Raw genomic sequence first — 25,786 nt, 5'->3', positions numbered from 1 at the left:
ATTAACTTAAATCAAAAGGGAATACATTTTCCAAAAACACATTCATCATAGAAAAACCAAGCCGCCTCTCGGCCCACAAAGGAAGGTCGGGCTCGGGGCCAAGCCTGGACTCGGCGCGGAGGCTCTGCCAGGCTATGACTGATTTAGGACGTTCCATCCAGTGTCAGAGCAGGAATACAACTCTGTGGGATCCCTGGATCTCCGGCCAAGAAACCAGATGGGTAGCCAACTGATTCCTTGGGAGGACGAAGGATTTTCTGGCCTTGTCCAGGGAGTATTAAAGGAATGCGCGGAATCGTGTAACTATTATATTAAGAATATTCTAATGGCCATCAGATGAGGAGAATCACTTGTAGCGAGCACAAGATGAACGATGGAGAAGGCGAGTGAACGTGCGGATGTTCTCCGTAATGAAAGACACATTGGCCTCACAAACATAAGACAGGCACAAAATATTAATATAAAAATAGGCAGAATATTAAAAACTAAATATAAAAATATACATTATGAATGGTTAATAGATGAGAACAGGGGGGCAATAGATCAATGAGAACTTTGTGTGGCTTTTGAATGTACTATAGGCCTCATTTATAGGCCGGTTGCCCATAGTGACCAATCAGCACTCAACTTTCATTTCTTAAACTGCTTTGGAAAAATGAAAGCTAGGCTCTGATTGGCTGCTATAGGCAACAAGGCCAGGCTCTCCCATGTACTACAGGCCGTGTTTAGTGTCTAACAGTAAACCAGGCCTTGTTGCCCTGTGCAACCAGCTCAGCTTTTAGACACTTTTTAGGATTATTCTCAAGAGTTCGGTTTTTTACTTGCTATTATTCTAGATAGTCTTAGGCAGAGCTGTGACTTGAAGCTTTTGGGCCTCAATGCTATATTTCTAATGGAGGCCCCACTCATCATGTGGCATCTATAATAGTGGGGTCGTCTTATGCTGTGTAGAGGTCTTTGGTACCCCCCTCAGACTCCAGGGCCTGGTAACATTTGTTTCCTTTGCACCCCCTATAGCTATAGCCAGCTCTTAGGACATTCTCAAAAAAAGGGGAGACCTCCTGAATATGCCACATATATTCTATGGTCGTGGTGCGAGATGCTGAAGGCATAAAATTAGGTTAAAAGGTATGCCACAAACAGTCATGTTTCCCCATAACCCTGTACAACCACTTTATTAATGAGGCGTTACTCACTTCCGAGGTGGATAGTACCGGGGTGGGTGTGCGATCCACAACCGTAATGTTTTCGACCTCTTGTGGCGCTGGAGTCGGTTCTACTGTTGCCGTCTCGGTGTTGCGTTTTTGCTGCAAACATGCTTTACATTCTGCGACAACTAGAGGCAAAGACATAGGAGTTACAACAGGGACAAAGGCAGTTCCCAGTTCCACAAACCCTACTGAACAGGTCACATACAAGAGGGCGACTACGGCTCCTTTCAAGATGGACAAAGGGTTAGATTTTAGTGTGGTGGTTTACCCCAACTGCAGGCGTCCATATAGGCTCAGAATGTTATTTCCAGATTTCAAGTCATAAGTAGGGTTGAGCCGATCTTGAGATTTCAAGATCGATTTTAAAATCCGATTTCCGATCGTTTTCCAGCCGATCTCGATCCCGATCGTGAAATTTGCTCGATCGCCGATCGGAATCCGATCTTTTCCGATCCTCAACCCTAGTCAATGCTTCTCTATGGGAAAATTCACTCTTAGGCTTGAGCCGATCTTCGAGATAACCTCTGACCTCGATCTCGCAGGAAAAGATCGGGTCAGAATTCCGATCGCGATTGTGAAATTTACTCGATCGCCGATCGGAATCCGATCTTTCCCGATCGCTCAACCCTAGTCATAAGCCAATAGGTTTGCTACTGGCATCAACTTTTTGATTCCAAAGCAAGAGTAACCAGAGGGCAAGATGTGACCCTGACCATCCACTGTATTGGATGTCTTGTGTCCCCTGTTTGCATGAAGCTGCGTTCTCGTGACCTAAGATGTAACCAAAAATGGGACCCACAGAACAGACTCATACAAATTTTTTCGTAAAGAGGCAATAACTGCCGATATGAAGATGTCAAGGTGTCTCCTGGAATGGTCTTACTGTGTCGCAAGATCCATTGCAGGACTTCTAAACCCTCGAAGGATTCACTGGTGGTCAAAGTCCAGGCCAAAATGAGGAAAGACATTCATTGCTACAGTAGATACCGATACAAAGAAAGGACTGTCCAGTAAAGGATTGGTTCAGTCATACCCCGACTACCCAATAACTGGTGGGTCCTCTCTTAGTTGAGGCCCAGCCCACAAATGGAGAAGTATCAGTCCGTGGTATCCTGCCCTTCACAAACCATGGTTTCATAAGTCTGTTAAGGTTTTTGTCCCTTTTGTAAGCATGAACCAGGATTGGACCTCAGTTGAAGATCAGTGGAGGTCCAAGTGATGTCATGTTTAATCAGTAACATGGGTTGGCAACTCAGTCCCATTCAAGTGGCTACAACAAGCACAGCCACTCCACAATGTACAATAGTAAGCAGCGAGGAGGCCGTAGCACTCTCCGCAACAGTGTGGGGGTCCCAGGTCTCAAAACTCTATCTTAAGCGTAGGTCATCAATTATTAAGCCCAGAAAACCGCCTTAGGTTGGAGTCCCACGTTGCCAAAACAAAGCTTTTTTTTGTTGCACATTTTGTTGCTTTTTTGAGCCAAAGCCTGGAGTGGATTGAGCAGAGGGGAGAAGAACTTCCTAGATGTTTCCCATTCCTTTTGTAGTCATTGTTTGTAGCTCAAAAAAAAAACACAGCAAAATCTGCAAAAAAAGAAAGTTGCGTTTCCGCAACATGGGGCCTTAGCCTTAAGGAAATTACACACTATAGATAACAGATGGATGAACTGCTTGAATAACAGCTATTCATCCGGATTCCCCCATACATGTGTCAAGGGTGCAAGTGTTCATTGGATTTTATCATCTCGGGACGCTCTCTTCTTACATGGTCTATGGTCTCATGTCTACCCTGTATATACATTTCGACTGTTTCTAGAATCTGGTGAGTAGTTCCCTTTAAGCAAAATAACTGCACCCATCAGTCACACCCTACACAGCTATTGTGTTTCATGGCCATCAAAATTTTTTTGCAAAACCCTTTAGATAAATCCCTCGTCTTAGAAAGCACCTTTTTATTATTCTGTACTGTACCATTGATCTATAGCCAAGACGCAGCTCAGCCAAGAGCCATTAAAGATCCTGGCAGGCGATACGCTAACATTCTTAAGGATCCTTATCTCTCGTCTAAATTTGTATAAACCCCAAAGATGACTCAATTTAAAAAAAAAAAAAAGTTATCTTTCTATCGGCCCTTATAACACTCGGATGTCATTCTCTAAGCCAGATGCCCTCCTCGTGCGGGTTCACATCCTCTCAAATATTTGTCACAGTGAACCAAGATAGAGGCCCAATATCAAGGTGTGTGTATTCGGAAAGATTCGCTGCAAGAAATTAGGACACCCCCCCCCCCCCCCCATTCCTTCCTCTAAGTCTTAGACATTTTGCTTCTCGTCTTACATCCAAAAAATAGTTCTGTGGATCAGACGAAACTTTCATGAACTCTTATTAAAACAAGGTCAACGTGCTCAAGTCTTAACCACAGATAGCTGGCCACGAGGGCTGGGTTAAAGGGGTATTCCTGAATTTTAATACTGATGGCCTAGGTTTCCTATTGCAAACACAATGGAGGAGAGCTTCCGCTGCAGCCTGGTGCCTTACAGAGGTTTGTGATGACGGGGAAAAGGATACAGGATTTATAATAAAATAATTCTTGATATATTACTTACAATTCTAGTTATTATATGAGACAGTCTAGAGCAGTGATGGCGAACCTTTTTGAGACCGAGTGCCTAAACTGCAACCCAAAACCAAATAAATTATCACGGAGTGCCAACACGGCAATTTAACCTTAAAACTCTGTGGGTCCACAATTGCGGACCCACAAATTACAGTCATGTGACTGGGGCTTTACAGATCTTGTACTGAAAGGTAAAGGTCTCTGCATTCTGTACTTTTAAACAATTAATTTTCACTATTTACATCGCACAGGATCTGTTTTATAGTTTACCGTGCAATGTTATTACATCCTGTACTAATTTCACGTCTGCTATAAAACAAATACTGTGTGATATACATAGTGAGGGGACCCCACACAGTACAATCTGCCCCTCAGTGGCCCCCCACACAGTACAATCTGGCCCACAGTGGCCCCCACACAGGATTATACCTGTATACTCCACAGTAGCCCCCTCCCACACAGCATGAACTGGTCCACAGTAGCCCCCTCCCACACAACATGAACTGGTCCACAGTAGCCCCCTCCCACACAACATGAACTGGTCCACAGTAGCCCCCTCCCACACAACATGAAATGGTCCACAATAGCCCCCTCCCACACAACATGAAATGGTCCACAGTAGCCCCCTCCCACAGAGCATGAAAGAGCCACAGTAGCCCCCTCCTACACAACATGAAATGGTCCACAGTAGCCCCCTCCCACACAACATGAAATGGTCCACAGTAGCCCCCTCCCACACAACATGAACTGGTCCACAGTAGCCCCCTCCCACAGAGCATGAAAGATCCACAGTAGCAGCATAAAATGGTCCACAGTAGCCCCCTACCCGCACAGCATGAAAGTCTACAGTAGCCCCCTCCCACACAACATGAAAGGTCCACAGTAGCCCCCTACCCGCACAGCATGAAAGTCTACAGTAGCCCCCTCCCACACAACATGAAAGGTCCACAGTAGCCCCCTCCCATACAGCATAAAATGGTCCACAGTAGCCCCCTACCCACACAGCATGAAAGTCTACAGTAGCCCCCTCCTACACAACATGAAATGTCCACCGTTGCCCCCCTCCCCTGACAGTGCAAACAAACACAATATAGTTACCTGAAGAGCTGCCGGGTGTTCTCTCTTCTGTTCACTGCGCGCGCTGATGACTTACGTCATCACGCCCGCGCTTGTTCAGAGGTCACACTCTGTAGTCAGTGTAGGCCGCGTAGTACGCGTGGCCTACACTGAGCTACACTGACAGCTTTCAGCTGGATGCGCATTTGCACAACCAGCTGAAGGCAGCGATCGCTCACTAACGGGGAATCCTGCATCGGATTCGCCGTTAGTGAGCGATCAGGGCGACAGCACGCGTGCCAGCAGAGGGGGCTCTGCGTGCCCTCTCTGGCACGCGTGCCATAGGTTCGCCATCACTGGTCTAGAGGCAAAGAAAGGAAAATGTAACAGAGGAGAATTTTTTTTATTATTATTTTTGTTTATTTTCTTAATTTATTTTTTATTTTCAAATTATTATTTTTTATTTATTTATTTGGCCATAGGCCAACTCAATATTTGCTACAAATATTTGCTACAAATTAAGAAGAGCGACCGCCTTGAACAGAGCAGATGCAGAGAGACAAGGTCCTTCTGTAGATAGACAAATCCGCTCTCTCTGCCAGGTAAGCCGCAGCCACCGGACATCTGCTGCCCCCTCAGATATAGATCAGGAAATTTTGTAAGACACATAAATATTCACAGTAAACATAATTGCCCGTGTTCCCGTCTGTCCTTAACGCTCCCGCCCGCATTGAAGTGACATTTGGACAAATTGCACAAGGGCCCATCAAGCGGTGACGCTCCGGCCAGATGGAACGGTGCACAAAGCCTGTAATTACCAGCACACATGAACACCAGGATTGACTCCAGACCCCAAACTCTATCCAAAATCTGACATTCCACCGGAGACCCGGTCCAAGAACCAAGCAGGGTGCACGTTCACATTTGTAAACCACATCCCTCTATTCACACCCGATAGCAATGTGTCAAGCCCAGGGACACCAGGGTGCCAGAATTAAAATGGATGAAATTTGTGCTCCAGCAATCCAAACGCAAACATCTGTCTCTCCTTTATGCCTGGAAGGACTGAACGGAGGAATTTGTAAAGGAACATGGGAATGCGTCTGTGTCCGACCAAGGCAACATAAGCGCACACGGCGGGGACCAAGATTGGCGCGTTTCTAATCTATCCCTATGGCTCATAGTGACGTACCTGTACATAATAGCCATCTGTGAACATGCATTTCCTCTATTGCTTCCTGTTATCAGCCACTTCAGGCTTTCCATCAATGACTAGTACATATCAGGAGTAAAGGGGCACTGTGCTCACACTTTAGTAGTTTTTAGACTCGCTTTACCGACCTATAGGCTCTCGGTAAGGGTCTGTTCACACCTATCGGATTTTCTTGCAGATTTGCAACAAATTCAGTGACAATCTGCATTAAGTGCATGTAAATGAAGTTTGAGAACACGGGTAAAAAAAAATAAAAATTGACAAGGCAATTCTGACATTCTTGTTTAGACAGAGATCAATTTACCCTCATGAGGATTCTCAACACAAAACTGAACAACTGCTACAGAAACTAGAGTGCCAGCGAATCAGGGGTGTACATGCCCCAAGTCTTCAGAAGTCTTAAATCTTTATAGCATGATGCAGGAAACAAAGGGAAATGGAGGAGGGGGATGCAGCTGCAGCTACTTTCTCTGAGACTGCATGCTGTGGGAGGGGAGAGGGAGCTGGTGTTTTTTTTTTGTTTTTTTTTTATGTGACACCAGTATAAGAGCTAATACCAGGAAGAGCCTGTCTAATGCTGAATAATCCTTCCTGGCTATATAGAGGGACTGGATTTATTATTAATATTAATTTTTATTATTATTCTTTAGTATATTATTGTAATGACCATATCAGCCACTAGATGTCAGACTACACATCAGAAAAGCATCTCATTTTACAGCACGATGTGAATGTGGCCCACAAGTCATCGTGGATTTTGTTGCACATCATATGCAAATTTCTGATAAATGTTATATTATGTATCATAAACATAGATTGATATGGATACATACATATATATATATATATATATATATATATATATATATATATATATATATTTTATTTATTTCATTTCACTATTTTCTAGCAGGGTTTCCAGCTGGAGTGTTAAATACTGGAGAAATGTGCAGCTTTGGTCTGCGACCTTTTCTCATTTTTTATACTTCAAGAGCAATCAGTGACTTGCTGCTCTGACACGGGGACACACAAGGGGTCACTCCCTGTATGCTCAGTGCTCACACGCAACCCAACCTAGACACTTACACCCGGCCTCTCTGCTATGCCGCGGAGGTCCAGACAACTGGAAAATCCAGCCAAAAAGGAAAAAATAAGAGTGGAAACCCTGCCATCTAGTGGCAACTTTTTGGAATTACATTTATATATTTATTTTTAAGTTTTACTACAATGTTGATATAAGGAAAATGTTTGTTCTCGTACTGTGTTAGCCAGTGGGTAGGAACTATAAAAAGAACAAAACAACTTGATAGTCTTCAGTAGTTGATACCTTTCTAATGGCTAACTAATAATGACGACAGATTACAACGTTTCAGAACGTCTAGGCTCCTTTCTCAAGTAAATTTAAAAACCATTTCTGAAGGAGCAGATTTATATACAAAAGGACGCATAGGGATAGAATTCCAGGAGGACGGGGGGGGGGGGGGGGGGAGGTAGAGGGTTATTAGTTATTGGTAGAAACAATGTAAACAATTCCAGGTTCTTATCAGTTCTCAGGTCAGTGATTTCTGTAAGATGCCATAAACCCATGTGACAGATTTAACCTCTTCTCCAGTGTTTGAAGCAGGGTCATAAGTTTATACTCATAAATCCGTCGCTCTTTCCTTGATTTAAAATTCCCTCTTAAAACCAAAATTTTCATGGGATCGGTGATATTATGATCCTCTTTGCGGAAAGGTTTTGACACGGGAAGGTCCATTCTTCGTTCTCTAATTGTATGGCGATGTGAATTCATACGTATTCTAAGCTGCTGTCCGGTCTCTCCAACATACAGATTTTCAGTGGAACATTTGGTGCACATTATTAAATACACTACATTGGGTGTGTTACAGGTGAAGGTACCTGGGATTTTATATTCCCTGTTAGAGTTTGGTATCTCTATCCTGTCAGTGGTCAGTATGTGAGGACAGGTTTTGCACCTTTTCTGTCCACATGGAAATGTTCCAGTGTTAGTTGGAGGTGACAGTGAGCTGCTGACAACCATATTCCTGAGGTTTGGTGGCTGTCTGTAGCACAGGAGAGGGGGATCTGGAAATATGGATGTTAGACGGTTGTCTTTTTGTAGTAGTGGATGTAGTTTGCGTGTGATTCCTCTCAGCATCTCCAGGTGTGGGTTATATGTGAAGACCATTAAAAAGGTATCAACTACTGAAGACTCAAGTTTTCTGGGTTTTTTTTTAATATTTCCTACAATGTTGATGTCAATTTCTCTACATTCAGCCGTTTTTCTTTTCATAGACAACTCTTACAATGTTGGGAGTTGTAGTGTTGTATAGGCAATCTCATGCACCCAACACACACACACACACACACACACACACACACACACACACACAATGGGGATCTGCACAATGTTCAAGTTTACAAGTGCCATGTATCAGTCTATAAGGGCTATATAATGTTCTACCTAAGATTTTCTTCAATTTTTGGAAGCGGTGGAAAGAGGCGAAGACATTAAAGGGATACTACCATTAGATTTATTCCTTAAGCTACAACAAAGTGGAACTTGACCACTAGAGGGCCTACAGTGAAAACAACAGCTATCATCTTATTACTAGATGATGTAGGGTTAAAAGCTATCTAGTTTATAAAAACTAGAGAGGTACTATAAAAAGTCTGAGCCAAGATAGTCAGCTTCTCCTTTGCTGTGTTAACAGTATTTAATGATCTGCTTTACAGCAGTTTCGTGGCCATAGGCAGCCATGGTAATGATGGATCAAGGATGTAATGAGAGGTCAGTGGTTTTATCTATAGAGGTGTTATCTTCTATCGTAATCCTGACTGTGTTGTAAATGAGTTGACTGTTGCTGATTAGGTAGAGGTTTTCTTTACAGCAATCAGTTTAGTTTTAGGCTTAGTAGCCAGAGTGGAAATTGCAAAATATAGTACTTTAAATATATATTTAGATTGTGTCATAATTTATAAAAACAACTTAAATATTGGTCAATGTAGGGGTGTAGTGGGCAACTTGCATGCCATATTTAAAGTAACAGTACCGAAAGTCACCTAGATATTTTGGGGCTTAAAGGCTTGATGGAACCTAAGGGTTAAAGGCAGCACTTTGGGTGCTTACCTAGCATAACCGATTATGACACGTAATTCATATTGCTGTAAAGTGATGGCTACAAGATAATTAAAAGTTAGTTGATACATGCAATGGCTAATTCTATTAGTAGAAGAAACCTAATGAATGCAGTGAGGATGGAATGAAATAGAACAGCGAAGATTACTTAATATTGATGGAGGAGCTATACATCCAGATCCCCGGAAAATAATACGCCATTCATCTTACTTATTGCCTTCCAAAGATATAATACAATAAGTAACGATTATATGTCTGTGCGGGATCTATAACGCTGGACGGGAAGGCGACGATACACACTGCCCTCTAGTGTTAGATGTATGTAATACACATATCTACAATATGGCTGAGAATCATCTGCAACTATTATTGCAACTTACAATTTTACTCCCTTTTATACGGTTGCAAATTGTCCCATTTACACAGGTCCCAAGACCGGTCCGCCCCATTTACACAGGCCCCAAGACCGGTCCGCGCCATTTACACAGGCCCCAAGACCGGGCCGCCCCACTTACACAGGCCCCAAGACCGGGCCGCCCCATTTACACAGGCCCCAAGACCGGGCCGCCCCATTTACACAGGCTCCCAGACCGGGCCGCCCCATTTACACAGGCTCCCAGACCCGGCCGCCCCATTTACACAGGCTCCCAGACCGGGCCGCCCCATTTACACAGGCTCCCAGACCGGGCCGCCCCATTTACACAGGCCCCAAGACCGGGCCGCCCCATTTACACAGGCCCCAAGACCGGGCCGCCCCATTTACACAGGCCCCAAGACCGGGCCGCCCCATTTACACAGGCCCCAAGACCGGGCCGCCCCATTTACACAGGCCCCAAGACCGGGCCGCCCCATTTACACAGGCCCCAAGACCGGGCCGCCCCATTTACACAGGCCCCAAGACCGGGCCGCCCCATTTACACAGGCCCCAAGACCGGGCCGCCCCATTTACACAGGCCCCAAGACCGGGCCGCCCCATTTACACAGGCCCCAAGACCGGGCCGCCCCATTTACACAGGCCCCAAGACCGGGCCGCCCCATTTACACAGGCCCCAAGACCGGGCCGCCCCATTTACACAGGCCCCAAGACCGGGCCGCCCCATTTACACAGGCCCCAAGACCGGGCCGCCCCATTTACACAGGCCCCAAGACCGGGCCGCCCCATTTACACAGGCCCCAAGACCGGGCCGCCCCATTTACACAGGCCCCAAGACCGGGCCGCCCCATTTACACAGGCCCCAAGACCGGGCCGCCCCATTTACACAGGCCCCAAGACCGGGCCGCCCCATTTACACAGGCCCCAAGACCGGGCCGCCCCATTTACACAGGCCCCAAGACCGGGCCGCCCCATTTACACAGGCCCCAAGACCGGGCCGCCCCATTTACACAGGCCCCAAGACCGGGCCGCCCCATTTACACAGGCCCCAAGACCGGGCCGCCCCATTTACACAGGCCCCAAGACCGGGCCGCCCCATTTACACAGGCCCCAAGACCGGGCCGCCCCATTTACACAGGCCCCAAGACCGGGCCGCCCCATTTACACAGGCCCCAAGACCGGGCCGCCCCATTTACACAGGCCCCAAGACCGGGCCGCCCCATTTACACAGGCCCCAAGACCGGGCCGCCCCATTTACACAGGCCCCAAGACCGGGCCGCCCCATTTACACAGGCCCCAAGACCGGGCCGCCCCATTTACACAGGCCCCAAGACCGGGCCGCCCCATTTACACAGGCCCCAAGACCGGGCCGCCCCATTTACACAGGCCCCAAGACCGGGCCGCCCCATTTACACAGGCCCCAAGACCGGGCCGCCCCATTTACACAGGCCCCAAGACCGGGCCGCCCCATTTACACAGGCCCCAAGACCGGGCCGCCCCATTTACACAGGCCCCAAGACCGGGCCGCCCCATTTACACAGGCCCCAAGACCGGGCCGCCCCATTTACACAGGCCCCAAGACCGGGCCGCCCCATTTACACAGGCCCCAAGACCGGGCCGCCCCATTTACACAGGCCCCAAGACCGGGCCGCCCCATTTACACAGGCCCCAAGACCGGGCCACCCCATTTACAAAGGCCCCAAGACCGGGCCGCCCCATTTACACAGGCCCCCGGACCGCCTCACTTACACAGGGCCCAAGATTGGGCCACCCCATTTACACAGACCTCAAGACCGGGCCGCCCCATTTACACAGGCCCCCGGACTGCCCCACTTACACAGGGCCCAAGATTGGGCCACCCCATTTACACAGACCTCAAGATCGGGCCGCCCCATTTACACAGGCCCCCGGACTGCCCCACTTACACAGGGCCCAAGATTGGGCCACCCCATTTACACAGACCTCAAGACCGGGCCGCCCCATTTACACAGGCCCCCGGACTGCCCCACTTACACAGGGCCCAAGATTGGGCCACCCCATTTACACAGACCTCAAGACCGGGCCGCCCCATTTACACAGGCCCCCGGACCGCCCCACTTACACAGGGCCCAAGATTGGGCCACCCCATTTACACAGACCTCAAGATCGGGCCGCGCCATTTACACAGGCCCCAAGACCGGGCCGCCCCACTTACATAGGCCCCCGGACTGGGCCGCCCCATTTACACAGGCCCCTGGACTGGGCCGCCCCATTTACACAGGCCCCAAGACCGGGCCGCCCCATTTACACAGGCCCCAAGACTGGGCCGCCCTATTTACACAGGCCCCAAGACTGGGCCGCCCTACTTACACAGGCCCCAAGACCGGGCCGCCCCATTTACACAGGCCCCAAGACTGGGCCGCCCCATTTACACAGGCCCCAAGACTGGGCCGCCCTACTTACACAGGCCCCAAGACCGGGCCGCCCCATTTACACAGGCCCCAAGACCGGGCCACCCCATTTACACAGGCCCCAAGACTGGGCCGCCCTACTTACACAGGCCCCAAGACCGGGCCGCCCCATTTACACAGGCCCCAAGACTGGGCCACCCCATTTACACAGGCCCCAAGACTGGGCCACCCCATTTACACAGGCCCCCGGACCGCCCCACTTACACAGGGCCCAAGATTGGGCCACCCCATTTACACAGACCTCAAGATCGGGCTGCCCCATTTACACAGGCCCCCAACCACCCACATTTTTAACATAATTAACATTAACATAATTCATACAAATATAAAGATTCTTACCTCTGTAGAAGTCAGAGTTTCTGAAGAATATAGTACTGTTCACTATGGCCAAAACCCAACACAAGGGCAGGAGAAAGAGAATGCAAACAGTGCCCAGTAATAATCCATAAAACCTGGTAAAAGACAGAAAAACAATATCATCTCAGCACTAAAGACAAAGAGTATCCTTCCTACAGCCCTGAACATGGTTACACAAGCTTTCAGAAACAGCGCCACACTTGTTCACAGGTTGTGTGTGATATTGCACCTCAGTTTCACCACCAAACAACCTACGGGCAGGTGTTGCATCTGTTCTGGAAGAAAGCAGTGACATTCATCTAAACCTGTACAATTCCTTTAATGATGTGGTTTTGGTAAAGGAAGGTGAATACTATACGGCCGCCATTAAAGAAACAGCGCCACCTTTGCCCATTGGCTGTCCTGGTATTGCAGTTCAGAAAGCAGCATCAGGAAGACTGTGCGATCGGCAAACTTTGAATCTCCAGCTGTTATTGAACTACAACTCAGGGAATGCTGGGAGTTGTAGTTCAGCAACAGCCGGAGAGCCGCAGGTTGGAGGCCACTACAAAAGCAATATTTGCCATACTTACTGAATTGAGGCGGAAGGATTCTGCCAGTACACGACCTGATAGACTCTCTCACAAGTACCACAGATCAGATTGAGGATACCCTCCAGGTGAATTAAGCTGGAACACATAAGGGGGCATTTAGTGACACATTAAAGTACAGGAGAGATGCATGCTATTGGGGGCAGAAGGATTAGGCTTATAGATCCCATTACAGACCCCATTATAGTCAATGATGGAGAGCACGACTATGTTGTGTACCTGGCATCAGCAGCGCTAGGCGATCAAGGAGTGTGTCTGCAACCTTTACTGGACCCCAACAAAACTTCAGATACAGTAACTTCTCATAGGTCACTATGACATGTCAAAATTTTATGACCGGCCAGAAAGCAAACCTCTAATTGCATAGAGACGCTCTAACAGCACAGCACCAAACACAATGGGGAGGGGGGTTTAATAAGAATGGAATTTCATACACCGTTTTAATCCACTCCTCTGCTGAAACACTAAAATGACTAAGAGGCCCCGGCCTTAATTCTGATGCACCACGGGATATCCCATGTACCAGAACTGGAATGCAAAATCAGGTATAAGTGAGCCTTCACACGGAGTAAACGCGCGTGTATTTTTGCAAAATACACGTGTAAAAATAAGACTCCCATTTACTTCAATGATATTTTTTTACACGTGTAAAAATCCGCCTGTAAAATGTCATTGAAGTCAATGGGAGTCTTATTTTTACACGCGTATTTTGCAAAAATACACGCGCGTTTACTCCGTGTGAAGGCTCCCTCATGCACCCCACCTTATTGTGCAAATCATAGTACATTTGATGGGCTGGAAACATCCCTGCCCAGGCTCACCTTGATCCCTGACATCCTCTGCCCACTTTTTTGGTGCAAGGGTGCGCCATAGCTACTCCCATCTACAACAGTTTCCTGACGTAGGGGACATAGTAAATTGCACCCACTGCATCGCAAACCGCATCTAACTGGCAGCATGGATCGTCCACAATATATTCAGGCAAATTCCACTTATTAAAGTGAATGGGAGTCCAAAGTCTTTCAGCCACTGGCAGATTTTGCTAGGCACGTCCCACCAGAACCTAGCCCAATATTAAAACCAGCCTTGACTGCACAGGTGACTAACAGTGAACGCAGGAGAGGAGTCAGAGAAACTCGGGGGCCAGATGCTGATTCCCATCACATGACCCTGGGGTCAGAATCACCTCTGTACTATGGAGGGCTGGCTAAATATACAAGGCTAGGTTCACATGGTGACATTTTAGCGGCAGAATCCGGCATGAAAATTCTGTCTCCCATTCATTTCATTGGGGTGGGGGGTAAACATGAAAGAAAGCCCTTGATGGACACAGTATTCTCTCTCTGCACAAAGGAATTGGAAACACAATTTTCTGGTATTTCTGCTTCGATCCTGCCATTGTTAGTGCTCAGAGGACCTGAGGTGTAATCTTGGAATTCCAAGAATGAGGAAGTACTTACAAGCTCCTGAACTCGGCCACCGCCTCTTGTCGGGTGAGTTTGACTTTTTTAAGGTCCTCCCGACGCACGCTGTAGTATTTCCTTCTGGCCAGCTCAGGTTCGGGGATATTTGTATGTGACAACTCCTGGAGGTAGCCGATAAGGGCAGGTATGGAGACGACCAGAGCGCCCACTGAGAACCAGGCAACTGGGACGATAAAGACATGAAACAAAGTCAAATATAAGAACTGCACAACATATCTGATATATAAATGCACTGGGGGAATGATAACTTTAGGTTACAGCTCCATAGTGTACATAGTATGAAGTGTACACCACTAACACATTCATTTTGCACAAAGGGTTAAAGAGGTTAAAGGGGTTATTCTAGCTTTGATGGCCTTTCGATATTAGGAACGCGAGGGTCTGACACCCATTACCGAGACCCGCACTGTCTCATTATACGTTATCTGAGGGGGTCCAGGGTGTTAAAATCCCGTAGATGTAATATCGATAGATAGGCCATTAATACTAGACATCGGATAACCTATTTTATCAAAAACAGCGCCACCCTTGTCCATAGACTGTTAATGGTATTGCAACTTACAAGAATTCTTAAATGATGCAATACCAGACACAGCCCATGAGCAAAGGTAGCACAGCTTTGGAAATAAAGTATAGATATTTTGTAATATCCCTTTAACAAACCTTAATTCACTTTGGAAAAAGTCGCAATTCTGCTAACCCAGAAGACACACAGACATTTGCTGTCGACAAGTTGTCAGCACAAAAGACGACATCACATTGAAAAGGAGACATGGCGCCATTGTTCCAGCTTACGCATATCATCAAGTATTCATTGGTAAGGCGTGTTTTACACGGAACCGCACATGTTCCCGTCTGTAATTGCCGCGGCGCTGCACCTGCCTTCCACATCGGAACAATACATCTCATCAGAACCTGTCACCTGCAACGTAACGCTCGCCTCTATAATAAGCCGGGGAGATTATTACCAACCTTCTGTACTATTATATGTACACACAGGTAAGTAAACACACCGCACCCCACGTCATACTGTACTTGATATAACAAAAGAGCTTTTATAGAGGTTATCTAAAAGATTATCTCATGCTAAAATAAAGCGTGACACCTTAAAAGCAAATAGGGAAAATTAAAGGGGTTGTCCATTATTAGTCATAATTGATTTTTTTTCCCCTAGGAATAGAACCAGGGAGCTATAGGCAGATGTGGCCGTTCTTTGGAAAAAAAATAATTCACGCAAAAATAGATCACAATTCCTAGACCAGCTATAAACTTAATCCAGACCACAATGTAGAGGAGACCCCTATACAAAGTCAAACCCCCGAACCAGACCCAAGTATTACTCCTACTGCATTAATCCCAACCAGCCTACTGGACTCCAAAAACAAGTCTTGATACCTAATCCAACTATAACGTTAATCCGGACCCTGGAATGGATTCAGAATGCAGAGGAGACCATTATATAAAAAGTCAAACCCCCAGACCCAAATGCCAAATTAATAGAGACCAGACCAATATATTGGAATCTAGACCAGACTCCATATTAAATCTTGATACCCAAACCAGCTATAAACTCAATCCAGAACCCAGAATTATTTTAGAATGCAAATGGACCACTAAACAAAATCCCAAAAATTAATACATAGGCCTCCAAAAAATTTGGACCCCACCTGGATATGAGAATCCAAACCCTTAAATGATGACAGCACTGTATAATTGGTAGATCTGCCATTAAGGACTATGTGATCACCCATGCAGACTGTAATGGCATCCACCCAGGGTGTAAAGCATGTTTGCTCAGATTGCAATGCAACCTTCAAGCCACGTAGGCCCTGGCACGTGCCCACGATACCAGCCATGACCCTGTTTGTCCTAGGGATGATTATTGCAGAACTGTAATAAATTCAACGTAATAGGACGACCTGTTATTAGCAGGAGATTTTCTCAACGTGACGCTGGGTGTTTGTCTACCGTACAATTCCATGCCAGGATCCGTGCCACCTATATAACACACTGCCAACAAGGTAATAAACCAGGAGCTCAGTCAGACAGGACCCGGATATTAGCAGGACTATTACTACTTACCTTCATTTAATGTCAGCAGCAAAATATTCACCAGAAAACAGGTGAGTAGAGAAACAATGGGCGTCTGCCATCTGCGGGGGCAAAAGGGGAAATCATGAGAAATGTGGCAGAGTAAGAAAATACATTGTGAAGTAGAATAAAATACATTTCAATCCACCAATGGAGACCAATAGCCATCCTCAAATGGCAAAGGAAGGAAATTCAACATGCCCAAACCTTTGCTCTCCCAGGATATGTGACCCTACCAGGTGTCTGATGGCAGTCTATGCCGCTATACCAATCATGTACCAGATGTAGATTGTAAGCCCCATATAGGGATCACAACGTACATTATTCCCTATCAGTATGTCTTTGGAATATGGGAGGAAATCCATGCAAACACGGGGAGAACCTACATACTCCTTGCAGATGTTGACTTTGACAGGATTTGAACCCAGGACTCCAGCGCTGCAAGGCCACAGTGCTAATCACTGAGCCACCGTGTTGCCCCTAGGAGCCGATTCAGGGCCAACACTGGATACTTTTAGCACAACAGTTCTTAGGTAGAACGCACACGCTGTTCTTCTCAGCTTCGGAGACTGTCCAATCCAGATTCAATGCAGATGCAGAAATTAAATTTGGACAGGTACCCAGCTGTGCCCTCTGGCCTCAAACATCTCTGGCATTGCCTTGACCTGTTCTAAAGGTCTGACACTTGCCACACTCTCCAGCAACACCATTGCCTCACAGCGGGAACTCTAACCCATTGCCTTCACAAAAATGCAGCTCTTGGCTCGGAGCACTATGTCCAAGCTGCCAGTAAATGTGCCCCGGTATTCCCACAAATCTGCCCCTATATCTCTTCCTATACACCGCCTCTGTGGATAACGCAGCCCTACATATGTGCACGGTTTGGCTTTTTCAATCTCCATAGGTTATGCAGTGTTTGTGGTCCTACAGCCCGCCATACACCTTGCCCTGCATCCAAACACTGTAATATATTTAAAAGCCAAAGTACTAGACATATAAACATGGCACAATAGCACACACGGTGCGTCATTGGGTTCTATGAGGTCCCCTTAGCCTTTTTGGAGCTTGCTAGATTACCCAATGTCAGATATCGGAACCGCACCGTACACAGTAGGTCCACACATTACAGACCTAGGTATATCCAAGATGCAAAATGTCCCTGCACGCAGCAGTCTCCAAGATCAGCTCTCAAGGACAAGCTATATTTAACAGCAGGAGGGCACTATGTCCTTATATATTAAAAAAAAGTGTTCCCTAAAGATATAAGGCCCTGGGTCCTAATATGACATCTGTAACAGGGTCTAGCATGTACTATATAGGACATGGACAAGGCACCAGATCCTGTGTGTGACGGCTACCGCTACAACCCCTATAGTCATACCCCAGAGCAGGGGTAAGGAACCTTGGCTCTCCAGCTGTTGCAAAACTACAACTCTCAGGATGCATACTTGCTCTACTGTGAATGTAACTCCCATGGAAGTGAGTGGAGCATGCTGGGAGTTGTAGTTTCACAGCAGCTGGAGAGCCGAAGGTTCCCTAGCCCTGCCCCAGAGGAGATCAACACCATTCCCTACAGGAGCAGTACATTGTAAGGTGCATTCACACGGAGTAACGTGCCACATGACCTGGAACGTATACGCCGTGTGAGATTTTGAGTACCGTATATGCTCCCATTGATTTCAATGGGAGTGGGTGAATGCACCCTAAGGTGGCAGCAAATTTATCAGCACTACCTTGTAGCGGAATATGGAAGACATCGATTATATCCTGGCAGGCATCACAATACAGTCAGGACACAAATAGCTTTCAATGATTTGGGTATACAGTACGGCCCAGGCTGTAATCGGATGGCCCCAGGCTATGAAGGGAGGGATAATATACCGTAGTCCTATATGGAATCAGAAAAACACAACCGCTTTCTTCCAAAAACAGCGCCACTCTTGTCTATAGGCCATGTCTGGTACTGCAGCTCATTTCCTATAAGGCTGGTGCTGTAGATTTGTTTAGGGTATCAGATATTTTCCTAATACACCTCACATTGGATAAAGATGATAAGGGGCAGGGTGACACAGAGGAAACGGTTGGGGTCTTCTGCCTCGATTTCTCTCCAAATTTTGTCCTTAAGGAACCCCTGGGCGAAAGCTGAAGAGGATTTACTCTGATTTGCCCCAGAAAAAAATGGGGAACATTAGCACGAGTCTAACGCCATGGGTTCGGTGGCTGAATCAGCTGCAGAATCCACAGAAAGATGGATGCTGGGAATGGGGGGGGCCACATGGTGGCTCAGTGGTTAGCACTGCAGTCTTGCAGCACTGGAGACCTGGTGTTCAAATCCAAACAAGGGCAAAAAACCATCTGCAAGGAGTTTGTATGTTCTCCCCGTGTTTGCATGGATTTCCATCCCATATTCCAAAGACATACTGATAGGGAAAACTGTGCATTGTGAGCTCTATGTGGGGCTCACAATCTACATTTAAAAAAAAAAAAAAAATGCTGGGAATGGGAAACAGATTTCGGAATTTGGAGACAGAATCTGCCGCAAAATCAGCTCCAAGTTCCTCCGTGTAACAGGTGCGATATAGGCAGGGATTACATAGCACAGATAACAGAGATAGGTTCAGCCGCTGACAAGTACAAGGTCCGACACCGGCACCACAGCAGGAAGCAAAATGACTTCACACCCATAGCCATGTCGGATCCCGCCGATCAATTCACAAGTCTGGAAAAACCTATTCGGCTCAATCCTACAAAAGATACCATCAATGCCGGATCCATCTGAAAAATTTGGAGGCTGCACCCTAAGAGTTAAATAAGAGCTACAGCTCTACAGCAATAGAGAGCAGCGTTAAGTTAGACTCTAGGCCTTATCCAGTGTTATTAATGGTAGCCATAGACTTCCAGCAGCTGTTAAGCTTGTTCGGCTACATCTATTATTCCCATCCTCCATACACATGCATACTCGGCTTGTCCAAGTGTGCATGTGTTTTTAGTGAAACAATGAAGTAAAGAGGATGCTGTCACACATGTTGAGAACACGGGTTCCAATGTTATAATCCAACATGTCCATCCTTCTTCCTCTACCATACAAGATAACCCGCAGAATACACTTTTTTTTTTTTTTTTGCCGTTTCGACCTATACACGTCACACAGCAAAAAATGACTATTGGTCCAGGGGTATATACTGGGTACCGGGGGACCTGGGAATACATTCAGTGTGGGATTTGCAAGCTTTCCTAGTACAGATGCCTACCACGAGGTGAAAGCTGCATGTGAACAAAGCCATAATTGTATATAACGCTGAGTTTTTTGAAGATCCTCAGGATATTGCAGATCACAAACTCACAATTTGCACAGAATTGGCCCAAAATGGTATCAGGCTAGACCAGGGGTAGGGAACGTACGGCTCTCCAGCTGTTGCAAAACTACAACTCCCAGCATGCATACTTGCTCTGCTGTTCTTGGAACTCCCATGGAAGTGAATGGAGCATGCTGGGAGTTGTAGTTTCACAGCAGCTGGAGAGCCGAAGGTTCCCTATCCCTAGGCTAGACAATCCTCTGTGAGCGAAAGCCATTCGCAGCCCAAGACCCCATCGGAACAGCGTGCATCAAAAGCTCCCATTGATGTGAATGCATCACGGAACGTACACGAATGTCATCTGGCTGCAAACTTGACCACACATCAGAAGTATACTCAGCCTTAATCTCCCTGCATTCAGTTTGCTACAGTGTATCAGTGCAGGTAAAAGTCATCAGTCCGGAGTCCAGCACAGGGAGGAGGATGATGATGATGATATATACTGTAGCAAACTGAGGACCAGAACAACGGATAGGTGGACCACAAAAAAGCACCCAGTTATGCTCAAAGTTCAATGGACCCCACTGACTATAACGGGGGGTCAGTTGGATGTCATTTTAAAACAGAAGCCGGCGGAGGAAAGAGTCCTCCATCCAGGACTTTTTCCTCTGCTGATTTTCAGATGGACACTGACAGATGCAGATGTGAACATGGCCTGAACTATGATGAAGTATAAGGTCTGCAGGTTGTCAGCCACAGCACGGGCACAAGATCTGCAGAGTAAAGAGTAACATACTCCATAGATTAGAAAGCAGAAACTCTTCTATACAATGATTTATTTTACATGACACTGCAAAAATTAAAGAATGACTGCCAAGGAATGAAATGACAAACTCAGCTCCGCTACACGGGGATATAAGAGGAGACATGTTGTATACACAGAGCGTTACCTGAGCAGGTATCTGACTGTATCCCAGACATCCCTGACCGGCTCCAGGTAGATCTCAATTCTCTTGTAGGAGACGACCAGGTTGAAGAGATCAAAAGCTTGTGCTTTGCTTGTGACCTGAGGAGATCCCGGCCGAGACTCCGTCATAGTTGGAATGCCCTCCGACCACCCCGTGTCCCCGCCAGGAGCCGCATCCCTCTCGGTCGCCTGCATGCTGCAACGAGGAAGAAAGTTACCGTATTACACAGCAGAAAAAGGGAAAAAAAACTTCCTGGCAGAGGCTTGAAAAGTCTAAGGAGCTCAGACCTCTTCTTCCCTGCCAAACGTCTCAGGAGCCTCCAGTGCATGACTGTGCTCGATGCCAGGACGACCATAAAGGACTGGCATCGATCACCAGGAAGTCAACCTCTAATATCAGGGAAATGGTCAAAGGTCATAAGAGAACTGAAGAGGATCGCAACAGCAGGCACCAGATAAACAGGTTACACACATCTGCTGCTGCAGCGTCTATGTGGGCCGGGCCGGAGGGTAATTACTTCTGTGTCACAGGCGCCTGCCTGCAACGTCCCAGCTGTCACCTATCCCAACCTGTGGCTTCCACACGCCAGTTCTTATTCTTATTTGCATTCGTTTACATAAGGCTTTGGATTTCGTGCAATTCGAACTCATTCTATACTATACCTTTAAATGTCGATATCTCTGCTTGCTGGCAGTGGATGAAACAGTCCTGTCTGCATCCTTAGGTTAGATCTCCTAAGTCCATGTTTAAAGGGGGTTTCTGGTTTTATCTACCACAATCTCAGTATGTTGTACACTTTTTAGTGTTTGTTCTATGTAAACTTTAAATGGACAAGGGATCGCTGGGGGATTACAGCTCTGAAGCCCAGAAAACCATGAATGCAGCTCAGGTGCTTAAGGGTGGTCACCAGCTAAACTCTATAACAGAATGAGGACAAACCTTTAAAGGAGTAAATCCACAGAAATATTCATAGATACTTGATAAACTGGGGGTCCAACCAATGAGACCCCTACCGGTCCTGAGAATAGGGGGGTATTTTAACCCCGTCGGGAATGGACACAGGGGCACCCAAGCTCCATTACTTTCATCAGGAGAGCCGTAGATAGCCAAGTGGATCTTTAATGGGAGCATTGAAAGAAATAAAGTTGGGGTGCATCTGTACCCATAATAGGGGTAAAACACCACCAGTTCTCATGATTAGAGGGGGTCTTAGTGGTCAGCAATTTGGACTCTAGATTTTAAGGACACGTTGATCCAGGTTTTTAGACGGAGTGCCAGATTTGGAGTCAGGAAGGAATTTTTTCCCCCCTGAATTGGCATGAGCCTCATGGGGTTTTTTGCCTTCCCCTGGATCAACACCGTAGGGATTGTAGGGTTATAGGTTGGACTTGATGGACTGATGTCTTCATCCAACCTCATCTACTATGTAACTGTTTCCCATGGAGGGAAGATAAATATTTTTCATGGCATAACCCTTTTAAAGGGGTATTCCAGCCTGGCATTTGAGGTCATTTTATATATATATATATATATATATATATATATATATATATATATATATATATCAGAGTTAAGGGGGGGTCCAAAATCTCCCCAACTTCTCTCCCTCCCTGCAGCTTCCAGATGATTTGATGGAGTCAATGACAACATATTTCAAAATAGATGGGAGTCCCAGAGGCAGGACTATGAAACATTAAAGGAATACTCCATATTAGACATTTTAGGACCATCCACAGGATATACCATAAAGGTCTGATATGAGCCCTGTACCCATCTCCAGAATGGGGGTCCCCCGGCCACTACGTCTGCCATTCCCTTTAAAAGTAAGTTGTCCAATAGCCTGGCACCTTCTATTCCCCTTGAAGCCAGATTTAAAGAATTTTAAAGGATTTGGCCGGAATACCCCTTTACATCTCTCAAAACATTATGAGATAGCCAGTGACCACTGCAATGTCATACTATTATTATTGTTTATTTATATAGCACCATTAATTCCATGGTGCTTTACATTTGGGGGTTACATACAATACACAAAATATACAGGTAGATATAATACTAACAGTGACCGACTGGCACAGTGGGGTAGAGGGCCCTGCCCGCGAGGGCTTACAATGGTCAGTGCACCAGAACATGCTGACGTCAGAGAATTCACATCGGGCAGAGAATGGTTAACAGATTCCATCCAGGCATTCCTCACTATGACCCTATTATTTGGGAGGACAATATACAAATATTTACTGAGATAATAAGTGTTGGGGGAGGGGGGGTAAGGTCACCATACCCCCCCACACCCCCAAAGACTGTATTATGTCTGTCTCAGCTGATTCGGTATAAGGAGCCGCACATGTGACAATAACACGTGTATTATGTAGAAAAACAGGAATAGGTCTTGTGAAAAGAAAGAAGTGGTGGTTTGGGAGAAGCGGTTCTTTAAATTGAGTAACGTTTATTAGAATTGTGATATTACAACAGTGGATGGAGCAACATGGAAAGTTCTGTGAAGAAAGAAAAATATGCAATAACTAGTGTAAAACATGGCGGGAACCGGATATCTGCCCTGGAGAAAAGCATAGTGCGGAATAAGTATGTGGCAATGATACAATAGAAGAATGTGCGAGGAGATTGTGTGTGATGATACACTATAAGGACTGTAAATACTTGTAATGATACAGTGTAACATCTGTGTGTATACTTGTGTAATGATACAGTGTGTGAGATGATAACATTTAAAGGGCTATTTATACATGTTACAGATCTATCTCTATGTGCCTGATGATATAGTATAACAGCTCCGTGTATACATGTGGTAATACAGTAACTGGGTGTATACTTGTGATAGTTGTGTACAGTTGTGTATATATATGTGTGATGATACAGTAGCAATTGTGAGTGTGATTATACTATATTCTGGGCTATGTATACATGTGATGACCTTATTAAAGATTGTATACACATGTGATAATACACTATAGTCACTGTGTAGACACTATCACATGTATATACAGTCCCTATAGTGTAACAGCTGAGTGTAATCATGTAATGATACAATGTAAGGACTGTGTATACATGTGATGACACACTATAGGGACTGTATATACATGTGATGATACGCTATAGGACTGTATATACATGTGATGATATAGTGTCTACAGTGTAGACTCTACACAGTCCCTATAGTGTAACAGCTGAGTGTATTCATGTAATGATACAATGTAAGGACTGTGTATCCATGTGATGACACCCTATAAGGACTGTATATACAGTACATGTGATGATACAGTGTCTACACAGTCCCTATAGTGTAACAGCTGAGTGTATCCATGTGATGTCACCCTATAAGGACTGTATATACATGTGATGATACAGTGTCTACAGTGTAGACACTACACAGTCCCTATAGTGTATCACCACATGTATACAGTCCCTATAGTGTAACAGCTGAGTGTACCCATGTGATGTCACCTATAAGGACTGTGTATACATGTGATGTCACCTATAAGGACTGTGTATACATGTGATGATATGCTATAGGACTGTATATATAGTACATGTGATGATACAGAGTCTACACAGTCCCTATAGTGTAACAGCTGAGTGTATCCATGTGATGACACCCTATAAGGACTGCATATACATGTGATGGCACCCTATAAGGACTGCATATACATGTGATGGCACACTATAGGGACTGTATATACATGTGATGACACCCTATAAGGACTGTATATACATGTGATGGCACACTATAAGGACTGTATATACATGTGATGACACCCTATAAGGACTGCATATACATGTGATGGCACCCTATAAGGACTGCATATACATGTGATGGCACACTATAGGGACTGCATATACATGTGATGGCATCCTATAAGGACTGCATATACATGTGATGGCACACTATAGGGACTGTATATACATGTGATGACACCCTATAAGGACTGTATATACATGTGATGGCACACTATAGGGACTGTATATACATGTGATGGCACCCTATAAGGACTGTATATACATGTGATGATACGCTATAGGGGCTGTATATACAGTACATGTGATGATACAGTGTCTACACAGTCCCTATAGTGTAACAGCTGAGTGTATCCATGTGATGTCACCCTATAAGGACTGTATATCCATGTGAGGACACTATATACAGGCCACCTCAGCACCACCCCATGGCCCGGGCAGGGCAGCTCTTACCTTCCTCTCACAGGCACATTATTCTCATTCCTCTAGCGGCTATATTCTGCTAGATTCTCCAGCATTTCCTGTTTGGAGTCATTGTGACGTCACGGAGGGAGGGCTGCTGTGACGTCACCGGAGGCCGGTCTGGGAGGCGTTATATATAGAGAGGGGCTGGGCAGTGTGTAAGACGTGGTGAGGATAGCAAAGAGGTAGCAGAGCTGAGGTGTGTGACACTGTGTCATGTACTAACACCTTCAGCTCTGCTACATCTGGACATGGCTGACTCTAGTAGTGTGCAATATTATATGTCATCTCACAAAATAACCAAAAACTAACATTCTGCGGTGTCCTCTATACACTGGTTTTGTCACAGATTTCTTCCATCCCCCCCCCCCCCCCCCCATGGATATAAATTGTATGCAACATTGCAATTACAAATGCATTACATCGCCCCCTATGGTCATCAAACTGAAGCTCCTGTAGAGAGACCTGTTGGCCCCTCAGCCTCCAGGGCCCGGTCGTCATTGCTACCTCTGTACCCCCTATAGTTACTCCTCTGGTCATATGCTTTTCCATATTTTTTTAGTTTGTGCCCCACATCAGACATAGGAAGTGCACCCAAAATCCACAACCAGTTACCATATAAGTGAACATCTAAAGTCACAGCAGAGAAATCCACAGCGATTCCAGGAACGCAGCACAATTTAAAGTGCACGGAGGATTACATTCATTGCAATGCAAAAAGTGAGAT

At 46.0% G+C, this 25,786-nt stretch overlaps 1 protein-coding gene across 3 annotated transcripts in view; it reads right to left on the bottom strand.

Moving 5' to 3' along the window:
- Nucleotides 1-25,132, bottom strand: part of ZFYVE27 (zinc finger FYVE-type containing 27) — a 55,890-nt gene extending 30,758 nt beyond the window's left edge. For all 3 annotated transcript variants that reach the window (XM_075257867.1, XM_075257868.1, XM_075257869.1), the window contains exons 1-7: nt 25,051-25,132; nt 20,827-21,039; nt 16,572-16,642; nt 14,466-14,652; nt 12,988-13,083; nt 12,398-12,510; nt 1,197-1,336 (exon numbers count right to left, since the gene is read on the bottom strand). In XM_075257867.1, the coding sequence (XP_075113968.1) occupies nt 1,197-1,336; nt 12,398-12,510; nt 12,988-13,083; nt 14,466-14,652; nt 16,572-16,642; nt 20,827-21,038 (819 nt within the window). In that variant the 5' untranslated portion in view covers nt 21,039; nt 25,051-25,132. The remainder of the gene's footprint in view (nt 1-1,196; nt 1,337-12,397; nt 12,511-12,987; nt 13,084-14,465; nt 14,653-16,571; nt 16,643-20,826; nt 21,040-25,050) is intronic.
- Between the last annotated feature and the right edge of the window lie 654 nt (nt 25,133-25,786).

The sequence above is a fragment of the Leptodactylus fuscus genome, chromosome 10 (assembly GCF_031893055.1).
Source record: "Leptodactylus fuscus isolate aLepFus1 chromosome 10, aLepFus1.hap2, whole genome shotgun sequence".
Taxonomy (NCBI): domain Eukaryota; kingdom Metazoa; phylum Chordata; class Amphibia; order Anura; family Leptodactylidae; genus Leptodactylus; species Leptodactylus fuscus.
Note: the sequence above shows the minus strand (reverse complement) of the source record. Positions and strands in the feature narration are given on the sequence as shown.